General features: G+C 37.3%; 3 protein-coding genes across 4 annotated transcripts in view; 1 reads left to right on the top strand and 2 right to left on the bottom strand.

Annotated features, from left to right (window-relative positions):
• Positions 1 to 25,162, top strand: part of LOC127639342 (leucine-rich repeat and immunoglobulin-like domain-containing nogo receptor-interacting protein 3) — a 205,949-nt gene that overhangs the window by 103,349 nt on the left and 77,438 nt on the right. The gene's annotated exons all lie outside the window — the stretch shown is intronic.
• Positions 629 to 1,436, bottom strand: LOC127639347 (nuclear factor interleukin-3-regulated protein-like). Its single transcript, XM_052121296.1, has one exon. It carries the CDS (start codon positions 1,434 to 1,436, stop codon positions 666 to 668), a length of 771 nt encoding a protein of 256 aa, XP_051977256.1. The 3' UTR covers positions 629 to 665.
• On the bottom strand, positions 10,618 to 14,489 carry si:dkey-172o19.2 (uncharacterized). Its single transcript, XM_052121295.1, has 2 exons — positions 14,409 to 14,489; positions 10,618 to 12,844 (listed from the first exon to the last, which is right to left on the bottom strand). Exon 2 carries the CDS (start codon positions 12,841 to 12,843, stop codon positions 11,788 to 11,790), a length of 1,056 nt encoding a protein of 351 aa, XP_051977255.1. The 5' UTR covers position 12,844; positions 14,409 to 14,489; the 3' UTR covers positions 10,618 to 11,787.

The raw sequence follows: 25,162 nt of genomic DNA, 5'->3' as shown, positions 1-25,162 counted from the left end.
TAGATAGACGTCTTTGACTGTTGTGCCACGTGTCTCAAGTGGGAGACTTTTTCAGATGCCGTGTCAAGTTAAAAAGAACTTAAACTGTTAAAAATGTGTCTTTAGACACCTGTATTCTTTTCATTGCACTGCACTTGCTTATTTATTTTTTTTAGGTCTGAATGGTGTTTTCCTTTTTTTAAAGAAACTGACAACCAGTATTGCTATTATACAGTGTGCTTTGGATTTTAAAAAATGCTTTACTCATGACACCCAAACTTAAAATGTTCCAGTATGTATGTACAGATCTTCATACTTCTTATTAATTTTCTTTTTTCCTGTCTTTTTCATTTTTTTTTACAGTAACTTTGAGGTATCAGAAATAACCATTCCATTCCCGAGGTCAATGGACAAATGAATTACTCAGATACTGGTTATTTTCCTAATGTGAAACCAGATATTACGGGATTTATGAAATACATTTAAATAAAAACACAGACGAATATGTCAAATATTGAAAAAGCTTCCTATATGAAGTCTACATATTTAATTAAATTCATTAATAAGAAGTCCATGAACCATCTTTCACGATCCCAGTTCAACATTGCCTTGTTCCACCTTGATAATGGAACTATTGACTCCTCAAAATAATCACAGAGTTATTCTACCCCAATGCCTGTTTGCTTTCAATCTGTCATATATACTGGGATTGGAGATGTAGATTTAGAGCCATTGTTTTTGTACTGTGAATTTTGCGTCTTCAATCTGAGTTTATGAGGCAGTGCAGTGCTGGAATCTGCCAGCACCATCTGTTTACCTTCCTCATCTGAGAAGATCCTCTGATTTCCTGGCTGGAGCAGGGGTCGACCTGCCCAAGGGGCGGGTAGGGCAAGGTGTGGAGTTAAGAGTAAAGGTGTAGTCATAGGAGAATGGAGGCTGTGAATATCTAGGCTAAATGGGTAATTTCTTTTTAAGCCTATAGGGTGTGTAGGTCGGAATGCTGACCCAGGGTGGGTACCCAGACCAACGGGTGGCTGCTGGTTTCCAGACATATTGGAAGAGTCTCTATCTTGCCTTCCACCCCAGTAGAGGTCTTTGTCTGGGCAGAAGACCAAAGGTTTTGGGGCCAGTGGGTGCAGTTGAGACAGGGCTCTTTGAGATGAAGAATAAGACACCTCATTGCTGAGAAGACCATATAGAAGCTTTAGCGACAACAGCTCGACTCGCAGACGAGCATTCTCCTTACTCATCGAAACCAATCGTTTCTCCAGAACATAGTCATTGATCCTCCGTTTTTCTCTTGAACGTCTTGCTGCCTCATTATTCTTGCAGCGGTTCTCCCAGTAGATTGAATCTTTCTTTTCCTCTGGGATGAATTCTCGTCTGTGACACAAAAGAGATGCCTCCTCAGCTTCTTCCTCAGGTTCCCACCTTACATGTGAGAAAGCAGACTCCATCTTCACTAGCCCTGACAAGGTGCACAAGTTTCTGGTTGGTTTTGCAGAATATGCACCTGTTGTCTTTCTCAATGTGGTATCTGGAGTTAGTCAGATATTAGTCCCAAGTTCACTTCACAGTCATGTTGCCATCAGAACCTGTACCTACAATGAAAGGGCAAAGTTATTTCCTTTGCAGGTGTTCAGTTGGTGTATGTGTGTCTCAAATTACACCAAGGAGTCATTGTTACAGTCTGCAAGAAAACATGGTTGTCATTTGGTAGCAATTTCTGATTAAACTGACCTTTACCTGCTCAACACCAGCATGGTTTCAGATGCGTCACATCTTAACCTAAAACCTGACTTGATTAATTATTCACACATTGACTTCCTGTAATCTTCCTGTCATGAGCATTAGGTAGTGAGACAAAAATTCCACTCATGGTCAGTGTTGTTGTTGCTGTTCCTCTATTCAGTTGTGCAGTTGCCATCTTGTACTGGTATTAATAAAGCAACTACATTATAGCAGTAACAATTATTGTTATAGCTAGTTTGCTGATCAGGCTGGTCTGTTTGATGGATTTAGAAGGCACTTTTTAGATGGTCAGGCTGGAAGCCATTTTGTGGTTTTAGATGTTTGTTTGTTTGTTTGTTTTTTCAGCAGGAAACTGTATAAAAATCATCCAAGTCAATGTCTAAGACCCTGTAAGAGTTTTTTTTAATCAGTTTTAAAATGTGTCTGTGTATTAGCATTTATGATGCTAAGCTATGCTTGAGTGATGCTAAAGAAACCATTAACCAAAGCCACATCAAAGCCTGACTCTCAAGAGACTATGAAGCATTGTTTTAGTCATGAACATTGGGGGTGTTGACTGCATCCTGGACAACAAGTGTGACCACTAGGGTGATTCAGATATCATGGGATCCCAAATCATCCCACTCAGGGTTCCAAGAGCTCGCACACAGTCTGATGGTCTATGATTTTGCGGGTTAACAGTGCAATAACGATCGAATGAGACTTACAGACAGAGGTAGTGAGTTTAAGGCAGAGCTAAATCTTACTAAGTAACCATGCTGCAATTGTACAGACATACTTCCTCTTTGATGTCATTGCACCAATTTACTCGCTCTATACTGACATTTATAAGCAGTAATTTTAGCTTCCTTTCCAAACAAAAGGTCAGATGCAAGATAGTTTTCTTTCATTAGATCATTAGTCACATCGACTCATTAGTTTTTATAAAGAGCGAAAGATCACATTAAATTGTGCGACAAGTGCAGTTTTAATTCCTGTGTTGATGTATTTCCTATTGAAAAAGGAATTTGAGCCGGGGTATATCGAAGGTCTTGTCCGTTTTTCAAATGTACAGTTTTCAAAAGGCATGTGTGTACATCACAGATGTGAACCATGATTTGCTACTTATTGTTATTGCTAGTCAAAGTAGTATCAGGGGGTGGGGCTTTTTCATTCTAGATACCATTAGATTGGACAAAAAGTTGTATAGTCTGCGAGTACAAGAGGGTCATCATTTGATGCTGTAGAGAAGAGAAATACTGATAAATGTTTTGGCAACTTTTACGTATAACTAGTAGATACAACCTGGTCTCAGAATCCCATTACTATACCTTCTAAATGTTTTGATGTAAGGTATCGAAGCACATTTGTGGTGATATAAAAACTAGAGGCGCAACAACAATTGTATTCACTTTCACACATCACAAATAAAACGTCAGGTTATCAGTTCATAAACACTTTTTTCCCTGTTCATCACACAATGCTATCTTATGACATAAACAAAAAGTTTTCACTTTACATATAAGGCAACACAGTTTAATGTTTACATTACATAATCAACAACATTTACATGCTTATTCAAGATCGTCCAAGCTGCACTTGCATCACAAAGGACTGGGGTCCAGAACTGAAAGTGTCATAGAAGAAACACAAAATGGCTGCTTCTTGAATTGTATTTTTCATCTAAAAGTTTTATTTTATTACACAATTAGGCTTAGGTTTAAGGTTTTGGCTAGGGAGGTAGTGATAGAGCATTAACCTCAAACGCCTCATCTGATTGGGATTATTTTTAACTCGCTTTTAGCGCCACTCAGTGGACATTTCGCCTCGAAACTGCCGGAAAATGTCCCCACAGTTTAGTAATTTTTATGAGATCAGGCTGAGTAGCTAACAGACATCCTTGCTGGAAAAAGAAAAAAAAAGCTTAAACTGGGGAGAAATCTGGGAAAGCAGATAGACTAGCTGAAGATCATCTTAACCAGGCTGGGAGACTAACTTAAACCAGTTAAGCTAAAACCATCAAACCATCTTGGGCTGTTTTAGCTGTGTTTTAGCAAAGTCACAAAACTCCTTTTGATATCATGGAGTCTTTAAACATGCTGATATAGATGAAATATTCCATATTATACATATGATCAATCTCAGCATTATCATCAGTGTACGTCCAAATATTTTAGTCCTGTTCAACCCTTTATTTTATCTTCTGTACCTTTTTTGATTAGCTGGAAATCTGGGTTCAGAGGGTGACAGAGAGGTGTATGAAAGCATACCACAGAGCAAAACAAGCCACGTGCCAACACAAGAGCGTGGTCTTGGGGTTGAGGGGATGTATTGTGGAAATCTCGATTAAACCACAGCTATGAGACCAAGCTTGCAGTGTGGCGATACACTGACCAGTGTGTACGTTAGCGTGTATGCATGTTCGAGCACAGTAATTCATTGCCACTCACATTCATGTTGCTTTTGCAGACAAACAAGTGAAAGATAATAATTTAAAACAGTGAGTGGCAAAGTTGTAAACTCCTGCAGGAAATGCCATTGCTTGCTAGGCAGCAGAAGGATAGTTTTTGCAAAGCTCATGAATTTCTTTCTACTGCAGAACAGAAATTATTATATTTAGTTCTATTATATTATTAGTCCTCACAATGCAAGTGAATGGGTGCCAAAATGTTTGAAGCTCAAAATCCACATAAAAGGAGCATAAAAGTGATCCATTTGACTCCAGTGGTTAAATTAATGTTTTCAGACACGACATGATAGGTGTTGGGGAGAAAAAGATCATTATTTAAGTACATTTTTATCATAAATTCTCCTCCCTGCCCAGTAGGGAGCGAAATGCACAAATAACTTAAATATTGATCTGTTTCTCACACACACCTATCATATCACTTCAGAAGATATTTATTTAACCACCAGAGTTGGCTGGGGTACTTTTAAGCTGCCCTCATGTGGATTCTGGAGCTTCAAAATGTTGGCACCCATTCACTTGCATTGTATGGACCTACAGAGCTGAAATATTCTTCTAAAAATCACAATTTGTGTTCTGCAGAAGAAAGTAAGTCATACACATTTGGGATGGCATGAGGGTGAGTAAATGATTAGATAATTTTCATTTTTTGGTGAACTAACCCTTGAATTGCAGAGGTTGAAAACTTGAAGGGATACAAAATGCTTGAGGTATAACAATACATTATTTCCTTGCAGGTACTGTAATTATGCATAAATAAGCCATGTAACAAATAAATTTTTTATAAAAACAGAACATTGCATTTTTCCATGAACAACATTAACAACCCTTAAAACACTTTAGCCCCTGACCATTTCTTACCTATTGGTCAATGGAATTCTTACACCTAACACCCATATAACCAGTATTAGGTTGTAAACAGGTTTTTTTTTTAATGATTGTATGGGCCATGCTAACCACAGTGACACGTGGTTCTACTCAAGACTAACCCAATTCTCTTTATCCGTCAACATTTCTTAGAGATGTACCAAAAAAATAAAAAAGGCTAGAACAAATATTTAGGTGTCAACTTGTTAAAGGGGTGGTGGGTTATAAGTGGTGCAATTTGAAGAAGTTTGTTGCTGTGTCGTTCACATGAGCCGTTCCACATCAACAGCTTTGCTGCTCCCCTCTAAACACTTAACATCGAGTTGCAGTCAAAATTCTCACCTTGCATTTCCGATATTTAATGTATGGTTTAATCACTTTAGCTGTACAAAGCATGCAATCTAAGACCATCTATTTATGATTATTTTAAATAACAAAGACGGAATGTGTACATGGGGGTTGAGTAAATGACAGAATATTCAATTTTGAGTGAATCATCCCTTAAATTGTGAGACGTTTTTGCTTTTTAGCCAGCCAGCTAATTCGGACATGCTTAAAACACTGAAACAAGAACAGTTTGGTGGTGGTGAAGCTGTGTAGCTAAATATACCTTCGGCCTGCTCTGTCGCCATGCCACAGCCATACACACAAACACACAATTACACATATACACACTTGCATACACGAAGAGAGCATCAGCACTGCAACAATGTAGTGGTTGTCATGCTTTTCCCCTTCCTGTGTTGAGTATACAATGATTAGAAATTAGCCAGAAAACCAAAAACCTCATGAAACTCTTGAAATTACTATATGCTGTGCAGTTTAACACGAGTATTCACAAGATAGCTTAAAAGCCACGGTATGCTCAGTGATCTATATGCACAGTGGCATTCATATGTCCACTTGTGAAAATGCTTCTTTTTTACTTTTTAAAGCAGTTTATTTTATGACAAAATGTACTATTAGCATAAAAATTTGAGCGAAAAGTGTCATTTAAAAAATGCATGAATTTCCAATTTTCTTAGTATTTGGTATTTTCCCCTTTTTGCTTTAATGACAGGATGCATTTAACCTGGCAAGGACTCTACAAGCTTGTGAAAACCTGATGGTCCATGTTATCCCAGCATGACTTGAGCTTCTTGTGTGCTTCAAACAGCTTCTTGTGTGCTTCTAAGGATGCAAGGAAATTTGCCTTTTTAAAGGAGTTATCATGGTCAGTGTCACAAATGTAATTATTTGATTAAGTAAGTAACTTAGTGACTAAGTAATAGGCCTAGTGCAGAATCTTTCTTCTTCTTTTACAACATAATTATGTCAAACATTTCTATCTTTTAAATTTCTCAAAATCCTGAGGGGCCGTTCAGACAGAACACGTTTTTAAAAGTTGACATTATTTTATGACCTGACATGCCATCTAAAAAACACAGTGTTCCAGCGAGAAACTCTGAAAGAAAAGGTCAAAGATATCTATTTAGTGCTTGTTTACATGGAAAAACAAATAGACGCATAGACGCGTTCTGTGTGATTGGCCCCTTAGGCTTTCAGGTTTTAAGATTTTGAATCCCAGATTTTCAATATGGACTCACGGTAATATTGCCGTGTATATCATAGTATTAATATTTGTCTAATGGCATCAAACAAGGCTTTTGATGACTGAATATAGTTATATGATGGCCTCCTGTGGCCTCTGCAATGCCTGCACCTGCAGCTTACTTAAACTCTATATTTAGATGGTGCTGTTCAGGAACTAGCTTTTAAACTTCTGCTTTTTGACACCTAGCTAGTTTCTTTTTCCCCTAACCACCAGCTTCTCTGTACACGTTTATTGCCTGGCTCATGGTTTTATGTTTTTTTTTTTTTTTTACCTCAGAGCCTCAGATGTTTGCATGGAAAATAACATATGCTTGCAAAAAGTTCAAAAACGAAAGAAAATGTTGTTTTAAATTTTTTCCTTGAAAGTATACAGTTGCATCAGAGAGGCCATTTATGACTTCGGTTTGAATATGTTTTGCAGCTTTTCGTCTGATCTAATCTTCCCTTGAAATCATCATGTTAAAGATGCCAGTGTCAATGCCAATGTTATCTTTACTTTGAAGCTTTCAAAAGCTGAAAATACTTTGCAGGTCTTAAAGTACATTTTACGATTTACCATTTCTATAATTAGACATGTAGTCCAATTTATAGACTAATTTAGAGATGTATAAATACAGTATAAATACAGATTATGTAATGTAACGTGATTTGAAATATTATCTTTACTTCAATCCTCTCAAATTTAAATCACAAAACCACATAGTTGCCTTGATTTTGGACAGTTTAAGACAACTTGTGTACGGATTTACACAATATTCGCCAAGCACTTTGAGATTAGTAGATATGATGCTTAAAGTAAACCAAGGGTTATGTCTGAAATTAGTTGGTTTTGTTTAGAGATGCACACCAGTTTCAGTTGATGTGAATGATTTTTGCCTTGATATTGGACCGAATAAGATGATTCGTATATAGATTGATATATAAACACCTCCCACATTGCGATAGCAAGATTGGATGGCTGAAATGCTTAAAGTAAACCAACGGTTGAATCTATTAGTTACAGTATTTTAAGTTATGCACATCAGCTAACTGGTACAACTGATGTGAAACATTTTAATCTCAAACTAAATCTGCATATTTGATATGGCATATCTTGTACTTCTCATTTTGAGACTGTACTATTAGTACAAAATTGTATGCCTTAAAAATCTAGTTTCAATTCATAAACATTTTAAGCTATTTTTAGCCTCTTTTACATGCTCATTTAACATTTTACAAGTTTTTGCAGTCAATGTCATTGTTTATTGTATTTGATGAGATACATCTAAAATTCTACAGAAAGTTGAAGGATGTTTGTTTATGCTAATAAATGTTATCATACTTTCATACTATATTAAATGTTGACTGTGGACTTACAAAAGCCCCGTTCTTACTGCTTCTCAAAGTTCATGGAGCCTCGTCAGTTCACCCCACGTTGACATCAATGAGGATGCTCTTCATATTTGGAACCAGCAGACTCTCAACCACTTTTTTCCTGTCCGTTTGTTTCTTGAGCATCTCACCTGCCATGGAGTGTTGACTAAGTGCTGTCTGACTCGTGGCTTCTCTTTGGTTAAAAATGTTATTAAAAGTTAGAGGCTGCCTATTAGCCACTTTATGAGATCAGTTCTGCCCACAAACCCCTGTCTGTGTCTACTGCTTCTAACTCAGAGCCAATAGATCTATGCCATGGCCTCACATATGTGCAAGTTTGCGTTTTTGTGAAAGAGGTGCCAAAAGTCGTCAGTTATAGAAAGTCGACTCTTACTGATTGCATTTGTAATGGGCACATGCTTTTCACTTCTATCCCTTGACCGGGCTCTTGTCTTTCAACTTCTTCAGCTGCTAACCAACAATGTGAAGGCTTTAAATTATGATATTAAAGTAATATTCAAGGTTCAAGTTATGCTCAAATGACAGCATTTGTGGTATAATGTTGATTACCACAAAAAATATTTTGACTCGTCCGTCCTTTTCTTTAAGCAAGAGCTAAATTGAGGTTACAGTGAGGCACTTACAATGGAAGTGAATGGGGCCAATTTTTGGAGGGATTAAAGGCATTCACGTATATTCATTCTTCTGTTAAAACTTGTGTATTATTTTAGCTGTAATGTTGCTTAATAATTTTTGTAGGACAACAGGGATTACGGCGTTGTGCCATCATGGCAACGAAGTTGTAAAAATTGGATATAACTTTGCATAGAAAAAGTCAGTAAATGATTTTTTCACACTAAAATCATGTTTACACACATATTGTGGCTATACTGATGAAACAGTGATTATTTTAACTTTTATGGATTGGCTCCATTCACTTCCATTATAAGTGTCTCACTTTTACCCAGATGTTTGCTTTTTCTTTAAAAAAAAAAAAAAAAAAAAGAGGGACGAGTCAAATGTATTTATTATTATTTTATTTTTATTTATTTGTGGTAATTAACACTATGCCACACATTCTGTTGACTGAGCTTAACTTGTGTTGAACCCACAATTTTTCTTTGTGCTGTTTTGGGAAGGCTTGTCCACTTCCAAAATAAGATGTTTTATTATGTCCTTTACTTGTTCCATAACCATAATAGATATTGTTCTATTATTCAGAATAATGGTCAATAGCTTTGGCATTATCAATGGCCAATTCTTCAAATCGTTGTATTTTTATTTTATTTTATTTATTTATCTATTTATTTAATAAAAAAAAATTTGGTTTAACATCCAATAAATGATCACATAAATGTTGTATGGTGATTGTGTGGCTCTTTGCTGGTGGTATTAACAACACGTACGGTGATATCCAGATATGCATTTTTAGGGACATCGCGCCCCCTACTGGTTATTCCAAAGCTTTTTATTATTATTATTATTTATTTCACTTAAGTCTAAATTGTATTTTAGAAGTTACGTAGTTGGGTTCATATATCATTCGCCAATCAGAAAGCGTTATTTTATCGCTAAAGATAATCTCTTAAAGGCATAGTGCATTTGCTACCAACACAGTGCAATTGAAAATATCCCTTAATAGATCCTGAATTCACTACATTTGGTGAATTTAGTAGGTTAATTATTACACTTTTTTGTAACGATGTAGCACACCAACAGCATCGTCTAATGTTGTTTGAGTCAAATATTCACCTCAGTGCGGTTGGAACTAGCTCATGCTCATTAATGCTAGTTATTTTAAAGCACATTTTTGTCGCACTACATACACAAATTTGTCTCGTAAGTTATCAGTAAGATCGTGAAATGCACTAGTCTTTATCTGACATGTTGCTGAATGTTTATATTTTCTTAATTCAGCTTGTATTATTTAAAGAGTTGACTGAAATATATATATATATATATATATATATATATATATATATATATATATATATATATATATATATATATATATATATATATATATATTTCAGTCAACTCTTTAAATAATAGCCTATATATATATATATATATATATATATATATATATATATATATATATATATATATATATATATATATATATATAGGCTATATATATATATAGGCTATAAACAATACGAACCAGACATCTATAATGTACAGGCTTACTGTTGGGTAGACCATGTCTGTTTATGCCCCTACGTTCGCACAATGTATTTATTAATAGCTGCCTAGAGGTGTCAATTATTCCACATCTCCAAGAACATCCACACACCGCTTAAATATCAGAAGTGTGACATGCGGTTTGACAAGCCTTTGAGTTCAATCAGATATCAGACAAATTTACTCCAGACTGAAACCGGGTCTTCATTGTGCCCATTTCATATTTAACCATGAGCACTTTAAACCACAATATGCAAAAAAAAATGTGTTCTTCATACAGCCCCATATTTAAAGGACATCATTTATGCCCATTTTTTTTTTTTTTGTAATTTTTCTTTTAGTGTAAGAGACTGTAAGTATACCCTTCGTAGCCTCGTTTTCATTCCCGTCAAAGAAATATGATATTAAAATAAATGAAATTCAGTTTTATTTGTATAGCACTTCTTTCAACAGCCTACATGGTCCAAAGCACGATAGCACATTTACACTACCGGTCAAAAGTTTTGAAACACGTCACTGAAATATTTCTCATGATATTACAAATCTTTTGATCTGAAGACGTATGCTTAAATGTTTGAAATTAGTTTTGTAGACAAAAATATGTTATTCCATAGTTTTGATGACTTCACTATAATTCTAAAATGTGGAGAAAAAAAATAAAAATGACAATAAAGAATGAGCAAGTGTTTTAAAACTTTTCACCGGTAGTGTGTACATATATATGCATACATAGGGTCAATTAATAAACACAGGATATCAATAAATCAAGTTTACTTCAGTTCAGTCGCAGTTTACTTCAATGCTTGTGTGTTTCAGCACCCACATCATTCTTCCCTTATTGTTTCTTTTTTCTTTTTTCTTTCTTTATGTGGTACATTACAAACACGTAATGGGTTCAGTGAAAATGTGACTATGTTTTTAATGTAATTGTTCTTGCAACCGGTATTTCACGACGGAGGGGAATACCAATTGCGTCAATCAATGATCACTTAATCACGTGTCAGTCAGAATATCTTTTTCTTTCCCAAAATGGAATCAGATTTACATAGAGTGAATGCAAAATCATTTATTGCTTTTATTAACGGCGCAATTTTTAATGCAATTTTATGCAATTAAAGCATAGACATTTTAAAATGATCCAAGTTATTTCTTAATTTAGGTACTTTAAATCTTTATCGTCCTCGATGGCAACAACTCAAAAGACAATTAACAATACAAAGGAGTATTAAAATGAGCCATTTATAAAAGTGATAACTGTCAGAATAAAAGAGTACTTATATTTGTTGGTTTTACCCCGAGGAAGATTGTATCTTCGACCAAATGGACTCAGTGGACAAAGGATGACTAGGTCAGAAAGGATTATCCGGGCCTTTCTTGTCCCTCTAGTCACATAGACTTACGCTATATTAGTATTTAGATCAGAGCCAACTATCTTACTACACATTTAAAAAATATTTCCCAGTTTAGTCATATTCCTTGAATTAAGGTTTACCAGCACTTCGGGCATAGCTATTGCTTATGTATTTTTTTCTACTCAAACATTAAGCACCCAAAATAGCTCCTCACTACGTCTAATTGAAGCAGTCTATTAGCACAATGAAAAGCTGTTCACATTAAGAGTTCTCTGTGCTTAATATTCTTCTGAGCTGTGCGATTTCTGCAGACAGCATGCTGAACCTGCTGTTGAAGTTCCAGAGGGATCTTGCTCCATTTTGAGATCCATCTGGATCTCTTGAGGACAAAGGGAAGGACAAGGGCCAGCTGGGACGAAGGGGAGATGGGTGAAGGGATGATGAGCCCCAGGGTAATAGGTTGTTGTGCTGGGTGGTGGAGTAGCTCAGCCCGGGCAGTAGCCAGCTTTGGGCCAGATGAGAAGGGGGCAACGAGGGAGAATGTGAAGTCGCAGCTGCTCTCTGGGCTGGGAACAGTTGTGAGTGGCTCTGTGGGTCATTGCTGGAGGAGACTTGTGTGTGAACTGCCTGATCCTGCTCCACTGAGTCAGTATTGGGAATGGACTGGTCTAACAGCTTGTCATCTGGGTGATTCATCTGTGAAGGTACGTTGACACATTTTGGTGGCATTCTCAAGGGGCACATGAATGGAGAGGAGCTACCGGGTAGACCAGAGCTAGACCCGTTCTGTGGCCAAAAGTGGTACAGCTCTGGCTCATCTGCTGGAAGGGAAGCATTGCTAGCTGCCAAACCAAACAGGGAAGGCTTTAGGTGGGATGGAATGGAATAGTGGAAGGGCATCACTAGATGACTGGGATCCAGACCTCGTCCAATTTGATTCTGCAGACTCAACACTTCCGCTCTGAGCTGAGCATTCTCCTCGCTTAGTGCCAGGAGCTGACCTTCTAGCATGAATTCATTCAATCGACGCTTCTCTCGGGAACGCTTGGCAGCCTCATTGTTTTTCCGGCGCTTGTCCCAATAGGAGGCGTCTTTCCTCTCAGCAGGAGTCATCTCGCGCTTTCGACGTCTGCTAGGAATGAGCGGATTGCGGCATGACTGGAGGCGGTACAGTCGCCTAGCCAATATTGACGAGCCAGTTACGGGTAGTTGCCCCCTTTGATTTGCAGGTTCGTCTTTGCTTGTTGAGATCTCACCCGTGGAGGAGGGAAGACAAATCTCTGCTAGATGTTCTGGACCTCTCATGTTAGTCATCATTCTGGACAGATAGAAAGTTTAATGATCAGTTGGCCACATCTGGGGTTGCATTTAAAAAAAGCACACGTTATCAAGCTTTAAAACATAGAAATGTACAGTAAATCATTGTCAAAACTCTTATCATCAGGGGTAAATTTGTGATTTTGGTGGTGGGGACCCCTAAAATTGGGTGGTGATTCTGGTGCCCTAAGCAAGATGGGTCATTACATGACATTAATGTAATGAACTCAAAAGTTTTTTTGAGCAAGTAAAATCACTTAATGGATTATTTGTGAAATGGGTCAAACAAAAATGGGTCCGCAGCATTCAAGAAATGCAATGACTGACCAACATGCTGCCAATTTTTATAATTTTTTTTTTTTAATTAAATGTGCTGGAATGCTGTTCTGGCCCCAATTAAACCCCTGGTTATAGTTTACTGTATGTCTGCTTTTACAAAACGTATCGCTTTACTTTCATCTTATAATTAACTCGTTGATTTTTTTAGTTACTCATATGGAAGTTGGATGGAACAAAGTCAAACTGCATGTTTCCACCACTCATAGCACTTCAGAATAGAATTTAACAATAAAATGTAACATTCATTGGCACTTTATTGTGCACATATTGCAGTTTTACTGTGGGAAAGAGAAGGTAGAAATGGGCGTGAAAAGTTTAAATGCCAACCAAGGACATGTATCAGTATTAGATTAAGTATATAATAATATGAAATATTCCTCTAGTTTTAATGGCAGAGGGTGTCCATAGCAATGCCAAGATCATGAATTGATGTGAAAAAGTATTTGCCCCCTTTCTGATTTTTGTCTATTTTTCATACTAGTTTTAGATCTTCAATCGAGACATAACATAAAACAAAGGCAACCAGAGTAAACACAAAATACAGTTTTCAAATATATATATATTGTTTTTACTGAAGCAAAAAAATGATCCAACACCCATATCACCCATGTGAAAAACTAACTGCCTCTTAAACTTAATAGCTGGTTGTGCCAGCTTTAGCAGCAACAACTGCAACCAAACGCTTGCGATAATTCTCGCGCAGGCCCAGTTGGCACATATTTTTCACAGCACTGTATTTTACTTTAAATGCACAATTAGTTGCTTTGAATACAAGCATCTGCAAAATGTTCTATAAAATGTAAAATATGCAGAATAATGTCACAAATCGTGACATTGACATATGCTCATAACAGTGCATATCATCATAATTTACAGTAACGGAACATAGAAAGATGGCTAGTCCTGTTATGAAAAGCAGTTAATTTACAAAAATATTATGCCAGGGTTTGACAGTGGTGAATATTTCAACCACTTCAGCTACTTATCCAAATATGCATGTGTGCATTTACATAAACTAATAAAGTTAATAACTAATAAAACTGCATGATGTTTTTGTGCCAGCTTCATTTGTATGAATGATAAATTATGCAGTCATGTAATCTATTTAGTAATTTTATTAGTATACTTACAGAAGAAGATTTTTTTTAAAATACTAATGTACAAATCCTAATGTAAATTCATTTAAATATGTTAAATGAGAGCTGTCAAAAAAATGTCTGACTTACCATACACCGCTGCAACAGGAATTATGCTAAAATAATGCTTAAAGTGGATTAAAGGACATCATCTAAAAAGTAAACTCTCAGACTATGCCATCCAACGAAAGCCAAGATGACACATGACAATGCACATGTGATATGCACATACACATGCCTATTGCATGAAAGGAGCAGTAGTAGGTGAGGACCACATCTTCCTTCCTCACATATGGAGGCGGAGACTTGCAAACAAGTATCTCAAACAAGTGGTTTGAGTTATGACGAACTCTGTTGCTTGTTCTACTTAAAAATTAGCGCTGGCCTACTCAACACTGATATTCAGCAACTTAATGTCTTATTACATCACTTGTGTTTCGCCCTCAGTTGTTTATTCACTATCTAAACTTAATTAAAATACTCTAACATCACCAATTCAATGTACAGTAGAGGCTAATGAACTTTCTTTGGAGAACAAACACCTCAAATAAGCCCTACAGTGGAATACGGATCCCCAGTCAAAGCTCGATTTTTTACTGCTGAGGCCAATGCTATACTTTTGGCACTGGATCACATTAATTCGCACAACAGAGCAATTAAAATAAAAAAATATATAACAGATTTAAGATAATGTCTTCTAGCTCTAGCATTCCTCAAATATTACCACCCAACACTTGTGAAGATTTTAATCAAACTGTTGGCCCTGGAAGAACAGAACTTTAATATCTACTTCTGCTGGATACCTGACCATTGTGGAATCCCAGGAAATGAACAAGCAGACATTGCTGCTAAAGAAGCACTTTCCACAGATCCACCCTTAGATCTCCAACCCATCATGATCTCTTTCTTAATCAACAAATGACACTCTAAATGGGACCAAAACAAACCACATGAAATCATCCCTGCGGTTACTTCAGTTTTCAATCAGTGTACCCTTTAATATTTCGCTGGGAAAATAGCAATGGAAGCTGGCCTGGCGTTAAATCACTAACAAACAAACAAACAAACAATTAAAATAATCCACAGTTGATCACTTTGTATTTTAATTGATTAATTTAATCACACATTATCTTGTGCTCCATTGTCTAAACATATACATTTTTTTAATTTCAAATGTTAAAGACTTGTCAGACAGCCATTGTCCTCAAGAAGAGCTTTCAAGACATTATTATTATTATTATTATTATTATTATTATTATTATTTATTTATTTAGGCAAAATTGCACTGATCAGTTAATACCTGTAATATGGAAAGACTTTACATTTTCATTGGGAAAAATCTCTTGCACTTTAACCAAAACTGATACATGACAAACTGCTCAAACCTACAACACTAGAGCATGCCACCATAGTTGGTGTCTTTTGTATGTTTGTATAGAGGCCTGTATTGATGGTTTGGATCAGATTTGTTTATTTATGTGTCTTATTTCAAATATTGTGCTTGGTCTAGCAATAAACGTATTTAATGAGAATGTTTAATCACAGCATCCCCAACGGACCACTGTTTCCATTGTTAAAATGTATGGAAAAATGCATATACATTAACTCTGCAAGAATTCATCATTCTATATCTGCCCAAATTGTCCATAAATTGGTCAAATGGAAGATATTTGTACTGCCTAACTTTAAGAATAAGTTGAAGCATGTTGTGGTTCATTATACACTGATTCAGATAAAAAAAGCCACAATTTTAGGTAAAGAGAGCATATTACTGAGAATGATACAAAATGAAGACGGTCTGTGTTTGCAGAGCTTACATTTGTCATCTGGGACTGTCCTTCCAAATTTCTATAGTAAAATGTTTGCTAAGTTCAACATTATGACTAAATCTGTGTCTATGTCTATTGTAATGCAGGTTTGTAGTTTGCGTCACAGGTTTATACTAGCTTCTTTTTGATGCCAGAGTTCACCTGCAAAACCACTGTAGGTTAAATACCACACAGAGTAAGATGCAAAAACTAGAACGTGTAGAACTATGACTGTTTAATGGGAACTAAATGTAATTTCATTATTAAAATAATGATGCATTTTGCCTCTGCTTTAGTTATGAGAGTATATCAGTAATGCTCTGCATCTCTTGTGGTTACAAAATTGTGGTTTTGAAGAATTAGCCACATTTGACATTTAAAGACAGTTTGAGCATCGCAATGTTTGGCGCCTTAAAGACTGGTGAAGAAAATGGGCCATGCATTATTCACTGAAGCACAGGATATTGTTGTGGTGCATCTGGGATTGTCCAGCATGTATTGGTTCACATTCTTGGCCTCGGGGCCGCAGCAGTTGCGAAGGGTGGGGGTTGGGGTGAAACACCTGTTGCCGTTTACCGGTGACTCATTGAATAGATTTTGGATTTTCTGTGATTTTTTTTGTTTTTTTTTGTGTGTCTGGTGACTCATAACAGCACCTCAAAGCTCCACGGAACTCATGTGTTTTAATGTGGGGCATAACTCAGGGTTCAAATGTACTGTTATGATTACCGCAAACAATCCCCAAGTTGGATGTGCACATTCACATGCAAGTTTGCACACATACAGTGGCCCCAAAGAGTATTTGAACACTTAAAGGATTAGTTCACCAAAATTTATATTATATTTATAATGTATGACTTTCGTCCTTTTGTGGAACAGAAAAGGAAGAATTTGTATTCGATAAAATAGTCGATATGACTCGTACACCATACTCCATATCCTCTAAAGCCAAAGAATAACTCTGTGCAATGATTTTGGCTTGTTTTTCACTCTCAAATAAAAACATTTAGCAAATTTACATGAACAACGGAAAGTCGTTGGTTGTGAGTAAGCTGCTTAAGACACGAAAGTGGCGTTCACGTTTAAATGCACTGTATTAGCGGCATACTCTTTACTTCTGTAAGACATGTGAGACATTAAGCTGCTTACTGTGCAACAAAGGGGATATAGTGTAATTTTCCTGTGATGCTATTGTAAATAACAAACATGGCATCTGAAGACGACCTCGCCCTTGTTGTCAGTTGCTTTGCTTTATTTACAGTTGCTGCGTTGTTTGTTTCCCATTCCATTGCGAACTGCCGCGGAATTACCCTGCAATAGTAGGGTTTCATTTTATGTCATACTACGAGATCTCTCTGGCACACTTGAGAGCATATATACATGCACTCCTCAAAGAACTTCACTTGTGCATTTACATGGTCACATAAGCCACATTCTCTTGCAAAGTCCGGTATGTAACCGCTTACTCTTATCACCTCACACTGCGTAAGGAAAACGGTGTTCATGTTAACATGATGCTTCGGAAAGTGTCTTTCTCCAAAAACCCTGGAATGAGCCATTTCCTGTAGTGCAGGTAAATGGGATCATCCGACAATTTTGAAAACTGCGTTTAAATGTCATTTGAAATCATCTGATTATTCTCTACTATTGACTTCATACCATAAACATTCATGCACTCAACACTTGCACACATTGTATAAGCCGATAAGAATGCAGGTAATCGCCACGCAAAATTGGTATAATGGCCAAATATCTACGTGTACTGATTGTTTTTTGCTTAAATCATGTATGACCTTACCCCCGAAAACCCCCCAAGATTTTATGCCTTTACATGACCTTACATGTTGTCGGTTTATTAAGTATAATCATATAAAATGCACATGTAAACATGCTCAGTATCAACTCCCATTTGCAGCAGACAAATCAAATATGGTGACTACAGCACAGGTTTAGCATCAATAACATGAAGCCTCATTGGTTCGTGTGCCTTGTGAACATGATGTCAAACCAAGTCTCATCTGAAAACAAATAGTCCATTCCTCAGAACTAACTTCACTTTCTTGTCATGACATTTTAGTGGATGTATTAAGTCAGTTCCCCTCATGTTCACACATGTGTCTTAGCAGGGTAACAACAGGTGTAGTTCATCACATTAACTATGGACACTCTCTACAAATGTTTGACCACCAGAACATTTCAAAATACTTTTTATCTTCATTTTGAACAATATATATACAGGTCCTTCTCAAAAAATTAGCATATTGTGATAAAGTTCATTATTTTCCATAATGTAATGATAAAAATTGAACGTTCATATATTTTAGATTCATTGCACACCAACTGAAATATTTCAGGTCTTTTATTGTTTTAATACTGATGATTTTGGCATACAGCTCATGAAAACCCCAAATTCCTATCTCAAAAAATTAGCATATTTCATCCGACCAATAAAATAAGTGTTTTTAATACAAAAAAGTCAACCTTCAAATAATTATGTTCAGTTATGCACTCAATACTTGGTCGGGAATCCTTTTGCAGAAATGACTGCTTCAATGCGGCGTGGCATGGAGGCAATCAGCCTGTGGCACTGCTGAGGTGTTATGGAGGCCCAGGATGCTTCGATAGAGGCCTTAAGCTCATCCAGAGTGTTGGGTCTTGCGTCTCTCAACTTTCTCTTCACAATATCCCACAGATTCTCTATGGGGTTCAGGTCAGGACAGTTGGCAGGCCAATTGAGCACAGTAATACCATGGTCAGTAAACCATTTACCAGTGGTTTTGGCACTGTGAGCAGGTGCCAGGTCGTGCTGAAAAATGAAATCTAAATCTCCATAAAGCTTTTCAGCAGATGGAAGCATGAAGTGCTCCAAAATCTCCTGATAGCTAGCTGCATTGACCCTGCCCTTGATAAAACACAGTGGACCAACACCAGCAGCTGATATGGCACCCCAGACCATCACTGACTGTGGGTACTTGACACTGGACTTCAGGCATTTTGGCATTTCCTTCTCCCCAGTCTTCCTCCAGACTCTGGCACCTTGATTTCCGAATGACATGCAAAATTTGCTTTCATCCGAAAAAAGTACTTTGGACCACTGAGCAACAGTCCAGTGCTGCTTCTCTGTAGCCCATTTCCTGCACACGCCTGTGCACGGTGGCTCTGGATGTTTCTACTCCAGACTCAGTCCACTGCTTCCACAGGTCCCCCAAGGTCTGGAATCGGTCCTTCTCCACAATCTTCCTCAGGGTCCAGTCACCTCTTCTCGTTGTGCAGCGTTTTTTGCCACACTTTTTCCTTCCTACAGACTTCCCACTGAGGTGCCTTGATACAGCACTCTGGGAACAGCCTATTTGTTCAGAAATTTCTTTCTGTGTCTTACCCTCTTGCTTGAGGGTGTCAATGATGGCCTTCTGGACAGCAGTCAGGTCGGTAGTCTTACCCATGATTGCGGTTTTGAGTAATGAAACAGGCTGGGAGTTTTTAAAAGCCTCAGGAATCTTTTGCAGGTGTTTAGAGTTAATTAGTTGATTCAGATGATTAGGTTAATAGCTCGTTTAGAGACCCTTTTCATGATATGCTAATTTTTTGAGATAGGAATTTTGGGTTTTCATGAGCTGTATGCCAAAATCATCAGTATTAAAACAATAAAAGACCTGAAATATTTCAGTTGGTGTGCAATGAATCTAAAATATATGAAAGTTTAATTTTTGTCATTACATTATGGAAAATAATGAACTTTATCACAATATGCTAATTGTTTGAGAAGGACCTGTATATATATTGTTTTGTCATTTGAAATCTTACAAATCCTCTTCTGTGTAATGGTTTACTTGAAAAGTGTGCTTGTGCTACATTTCTTAACTAAATGCCACACAATTAGATTTTTGTTATATTATGCAAAGACATTCATACATTTTTAAGTGTGGCTTAAGTGTCCACATACGTTTTTGGGGCCACTGTATGCAAACAGCTTGACCAGATGATCAATCACAGATCTGTTCATTGAAAATTATTCAAAATGGCACTTTTCTCAGGTATAGGGCACCATGTTCAAACTAGGGCATGTGAATGAGGAGGGCTCACTGCATTCAATGCAGGATGAAGTTTATGAAGTGTGAAGCCTCTCACCTTTGCATACCGTTTGGTTCTCTGTACAGTAACTCCAATCACCCCTGTGTTTCTTTCTCAAGTCTTTTCAAACCACTTCCTTCCTTTGAGCATGTCACTGTTTTCTCCACACAACGACCTCATTTTAAGTAGCCCCTCTCCTTTTTTTGACTCTCGTTCGCTGGAACAGAAACTACAAGAGTGATTGCAGCGCAGTACAGTGGGGTATACCCAATAAACCTCATTCAAAGCCACCTACTCACTTCCCAGAAAACAAAAGATTTTTTTTTCTTTGTAACTGAAGAGGTGCTGCTTCTCATTTTACTGATGTCTTGTCATTATTTGTGCACTTTTTATCCTTTGACATGCCTAGTTCATAGTCAGATTTAGCAGGGTCACTGCTTAAAGCGCCAACTATATGATTTATTTTTCTCTGTATGTGGCAACACCTAAAAAATTGAAAAGTCCCTATCAGGTAGGTTCAAATGTCTCCAAATATCTATAAGACCAAGATTTTTACACATCCTGTGAAGCATCAATGTTAGGGGCATACTGTAAACTGGTAAAACAATAATGTCTCTTTCTAATTTATCATTCATCTGTTTGAGACATTTGAATAGTAGATGTTTACTTATCAATGTAATGACTCCCCTGCTCTTACTTGAGCCAGCACTAAAGAAAACATGCCCACCCCATATCCTCCCAAATTTTTCAGCTTCCTGCGGGGAATGATGTGTATCTTGAAGAAACACTATATCATATTTCTTTCGTTTAAGAAAATAAATAACCTTCCTTCTTTTTAAGGGGTGCCCCAGCCCATTCACATTCCACATGGAGACACAATCCACTCATATTAACGTTTGACATTTTGACATATTAGAAAAAATAGATTGTGTCAAAAAGAAAATTATAAAGACCACATTCCAACATTAGTGCAACAGACAGACCCCAAACTTCCCCAGAACCAAACAAACAGAAAAAAGAAAAACGTGTGCATTAACCCCACGCACGACAGCGCCAACCGGCGTCCATCCCTCTAAACTTAAACAGTCCATGTATGCAAACGAGAGTCCCTGCGAAAACTTTGCCATCAGATTGCTCAAGTCTGGTGCTTCTATACAAACACACACACACACACACACACACACACACACACACACACACACACACACACAATAAAAACGTCCAGTATCATCGGACAGTCAAACAAATGGCTGTTTTATGAGTGCAGCAGATGACCTAATCTTTCCAATGTCATGCAAAAAATATTTCACAAAGTGAACTCCAGCCAACAGGAGGCATAAACACAAGGACCGTGCATATTCATCCACGACTGTCCCGAAGGAGTGTTATTCCACGATCAATCTCCAGCCGTTACGCAGAAACAACACAAAAAGAAACAAAAATAGAGCCCAGTTTCCTCAAACAGTCAAGTGAATGTTATTATAATGCTTGTTGGGGACAAGTAAATACTTTGCGGCCATCCTTAGTATATAATCTCAATTTGGCCAGGAACTGCAGTATAAAAGCGACCCACCGTCGATGCAAAAGTTTCTTGAATGTGTGTTATTCCACAAAACTCCAGATGCTAGGGAGAACCAACACAAAAAGAAACAAAAAAGGCGCCCAGCTTCATCGGATAGTCAAGTGAATCTTCAATGATTCAGGCTCACTTGGCAGAAACGTGAGAATCACACCATGACTCACTCATTCCATTGACTTTATGAAGGACATCGCTTGATGTGGGCATGTAAATATTTTGCAGCCATCCATAGTATCTTTTTCAATTTGGTAGGAAACATCAGTGAAAAAGCGACCTCCCATTGATGTAAGTGTTTTTGAATCGATCACGTTTTGCTCTTGCTGAATGTGCAAAGTCTGGGAATAAGAAAATGCTATGGTTCCTCCAAGAAAGCCTTCCTTTGCTCCTCACCTTGCGTAACACGAGCTCTTTATCAGATGATCACAGAAATTTGGCCAGAATTGATAGGAACCTGTCTCCCTCCACAGATCTCTGAGCTCTGTGACCCTGTGAGCTCACTCGATTTACAGCTTATTCGGAAAGTCAGATTTTCCAACTTGAAATGTGCAATAAAACACCATTTGAAGCCGGAATTCTAACTTGGAAACTCGTGCAGAAATTCTACTTATGTCACATGACGTGGGGCACTAAGGTCCTATATGGTATCTATGGAATAGCCTACTCATTGGGTCCAAAGGGAAAAAAAATCCCAGACCCCATTTTAATGTATCCCTTTTGCAAAACCCTGAATTCCAACAAATGTTTAAGGCTGAAATCAATGTTTATATGGAGACCAACTGGTCCTCAGTATCCTCTGTGGGCATGGTGAGGGAGGCTCTTAAGGCGGTTCTTAGGGGTTGTATCATACAGTTTACCTTATTCCTCTCTTATTTCAAACAATCTGATAGCATAAAAAAGTACTTTATTTGGAATGGTAAACGTCCCAGATTACATTTCAACAAGTCACACAGGCCGATTGACAAAGGTGGGCTAGGCCTACCCAAGATTTTGTTTTATTATTATGCATTCAGTCTCAGACATTTGGCTCACTGGTCGCTTCCATCTGAGAGGGCCCCTCCCTGGTTTTGTGTTGAACAGGAAGTCCTTGCAACCTATTTTGCCATTGCAAATCCTTTCTGTCAAACTAAGCAGAGATGTTAAGTCACACCCGTTATCTCACATTTGCACATGGTTTGGACAAAATTGTCCAAAATGTTTAATTCGGACATTTGTTTAGATGTTGCCTCAAGCATATGGCTGAAGCCTAAATTATGTGTTAATAAATCCCCTTTCTGTTGGTCAGAGTGGATTTTGAGGGGGGTTACTACACTCGGTGATCTATATGAGAGTGGAGTGCTGAGATCTTTTGAAAATTTGGTTCAACATTTTAGGATTCCCAGATCTCAGTTCTTTAGGAATTTACAGCTGCACCACCTGTTCTCTACTATTTTTGGGAGTAGTCTACACCCCCTAAAGTGGCAGATACTCTGGAAGTGGTGATTACTGCTTTTGGAAAAGGTCACGAACCATCTGTGTATTACTCCCTGTTAATTCAGAGTCTGGGGGATGGAGCTTCATGGGATGGCTGTTAACATTGGGGACAGATATTTAAAAAGTTGGGTCCTCAGTATCCTCTGTGGGCATGGTGAGGGAGGCTCTTAAGGCGGTTCTGAGGGGTCGTATCATACAGTTTGCCTTATTCCTCTCTTTTCATCCTCAGGGGATGGAAGTTGGCTGGGGCACCCTCGTTTAGGGAGTGGTGCGGGGAGATGGGCGGGGTGGCGGCGTTTGTGTAGAGGATTTTTAGAAGGCTGGGGAAATGAGATTTGTTTGTCAGGAAGTTGGTGGGTGGGGGGTGGGGGGGGGCGGGGTTAATGTGGATAATTGATTCCAATTTTTATGTTGTGTTTATATGTTTTATGATTGGAAACAATAAAAAATTGTCAATAACAACAACAACAACAACAACAACAAATATATTTTACCAAAAACTTGCACTACAATACATATTTCATACCAACCCATGTAAAAGATGATCCATTCTGTTAATGAGAATATTTTGCCAAAAACCACACAATTTCCTATTCATTCCAATGGGGAGTTCTGCAGAGCTTGTCATAGCAAGCGACCGTAACTAAGGGGGGCGGATCTTAGCAAAGGTTTAACTACATTGAAGCTATTTAAAGAACATATTATTTTAATATGTATACAATTAGATGATATTACTTAATGAGAGGGACATTAAACAATTAGGATGACAACATAAAGCATATAGTAAGTTGCTTTGTAAGGACTACAATTACAACAAGGATGTGAGTTTATGTATGAATTTCAGCTTTCCCTAATTTTTTATGTATTTTTTATTTTTTTAAGGAGAAAAACTGGGTTACAGGGGCACTTACAAAATAAAAGTGAATGGGACCAATCCATAAACGTTACTGTTTCAGAATATAGACACAAAATGTAAAAATAAATATGCCATAAAATTGCTTTTTAATGTTTTTTGTGTGTGTAAGTTTGATAAAATTTTACTACTTTGTTGTCATGATGATGTAACGCCATAAACCCTAAAACAACCATAAAAAACAGGATTTGCACAATTTCACAGCTCAAATAATACAATAATATACCGTAAGTGCTTTAATCAAAAGTTAAGCTTCACATTTCTGTAACCTCGGATTTTGCTTAAAAATAAAAGAAGGGATGAATCTTGATGAGTTATTTTTTGTGGTAATTGACACTATGCCACAAATGCTGTCGCTTCACTAGTATTGAACCCAGAACATTCCTTTAAGTTTATTTATCTTTCCTCATTGGCAAATAGTTGTTTCTTATTTATATATATTTCCTGTCTATAACATGTCTGTAGGATGTTTTTATATATTTTTAATGGAAAACAAGACAATAATATGTATTTTTTGCCTTGTATAGAATGTGAAGATTAATGTTGACCTTTGACCTCTTGTAGTAATCAAGGCTCAAACCTTCTTTTCTGTCTTCCGTAACTATAATGACAAAAGGCAAAATAGGACTTTTTAAAGATTTTTCATAGAGGTCATTATATAGAGTGAATGTTGTCTAATATGCACTGACAGATGTATGACTTACGTTACTGTACTCATTCAGATATATAACATACACCTAGTACAACACCTTTCTTATGGTTTCCCCTAAGGCCACATATGGTACTTGTATTTTCAATATGTAACATTTTAATTTTACATGTGAGATATATCTACTTTTATTCTTACTGACTAAAGCCGCTGAGTTTCGACCATAGGTCACCATTTGATCTCAATGTCATGGACATTGGCAGACCCCATACTAGGCCTCCAACAACACCTGTGGAACTGCTTGCGGTGAGGCCCTAAAAGTGAGATACGAGTGCGCACTAAGGTTTGACGTGT

This window comes from Xyrauchen texanus, chromosome 48 (assembly GCF_025860055.1).
Source record: "Xyrauchen texanus isolate HMW12.3.18 chromosome 48, RBS_HiC_50CHRs, whole genome shotgun sequence".
Taxonomy (NCBI): Eukaryota; Metazoa; Chordata; class Actinopteri; order Cypriniformes; family Catostomidae; genus Xyrauchen; species Xyrauchen texanus.
Note: the sequence above shows the minus strand (reverse complement) of the source record. Positions and strands in the feature narration are given on the sequence as shown.

Excerpts from the sequence above, each read along its gene's own strand:
- si:dkey-172o19.2 (XM_052121295.1), bottom strand. The coding sequence starts at position 12,843 with ATGATGACTAACATGAGAGGTCCAGAACATCTAGCAGAGATTTGTCTT.
- LOC127639347 (XM_052121296.1), bottom strand. The coding sequence starts at position 1,436 with ATGGAGTCTGCTTTCTCACATGTAAGGTGGGAACCTGAGGAAGAAGCT.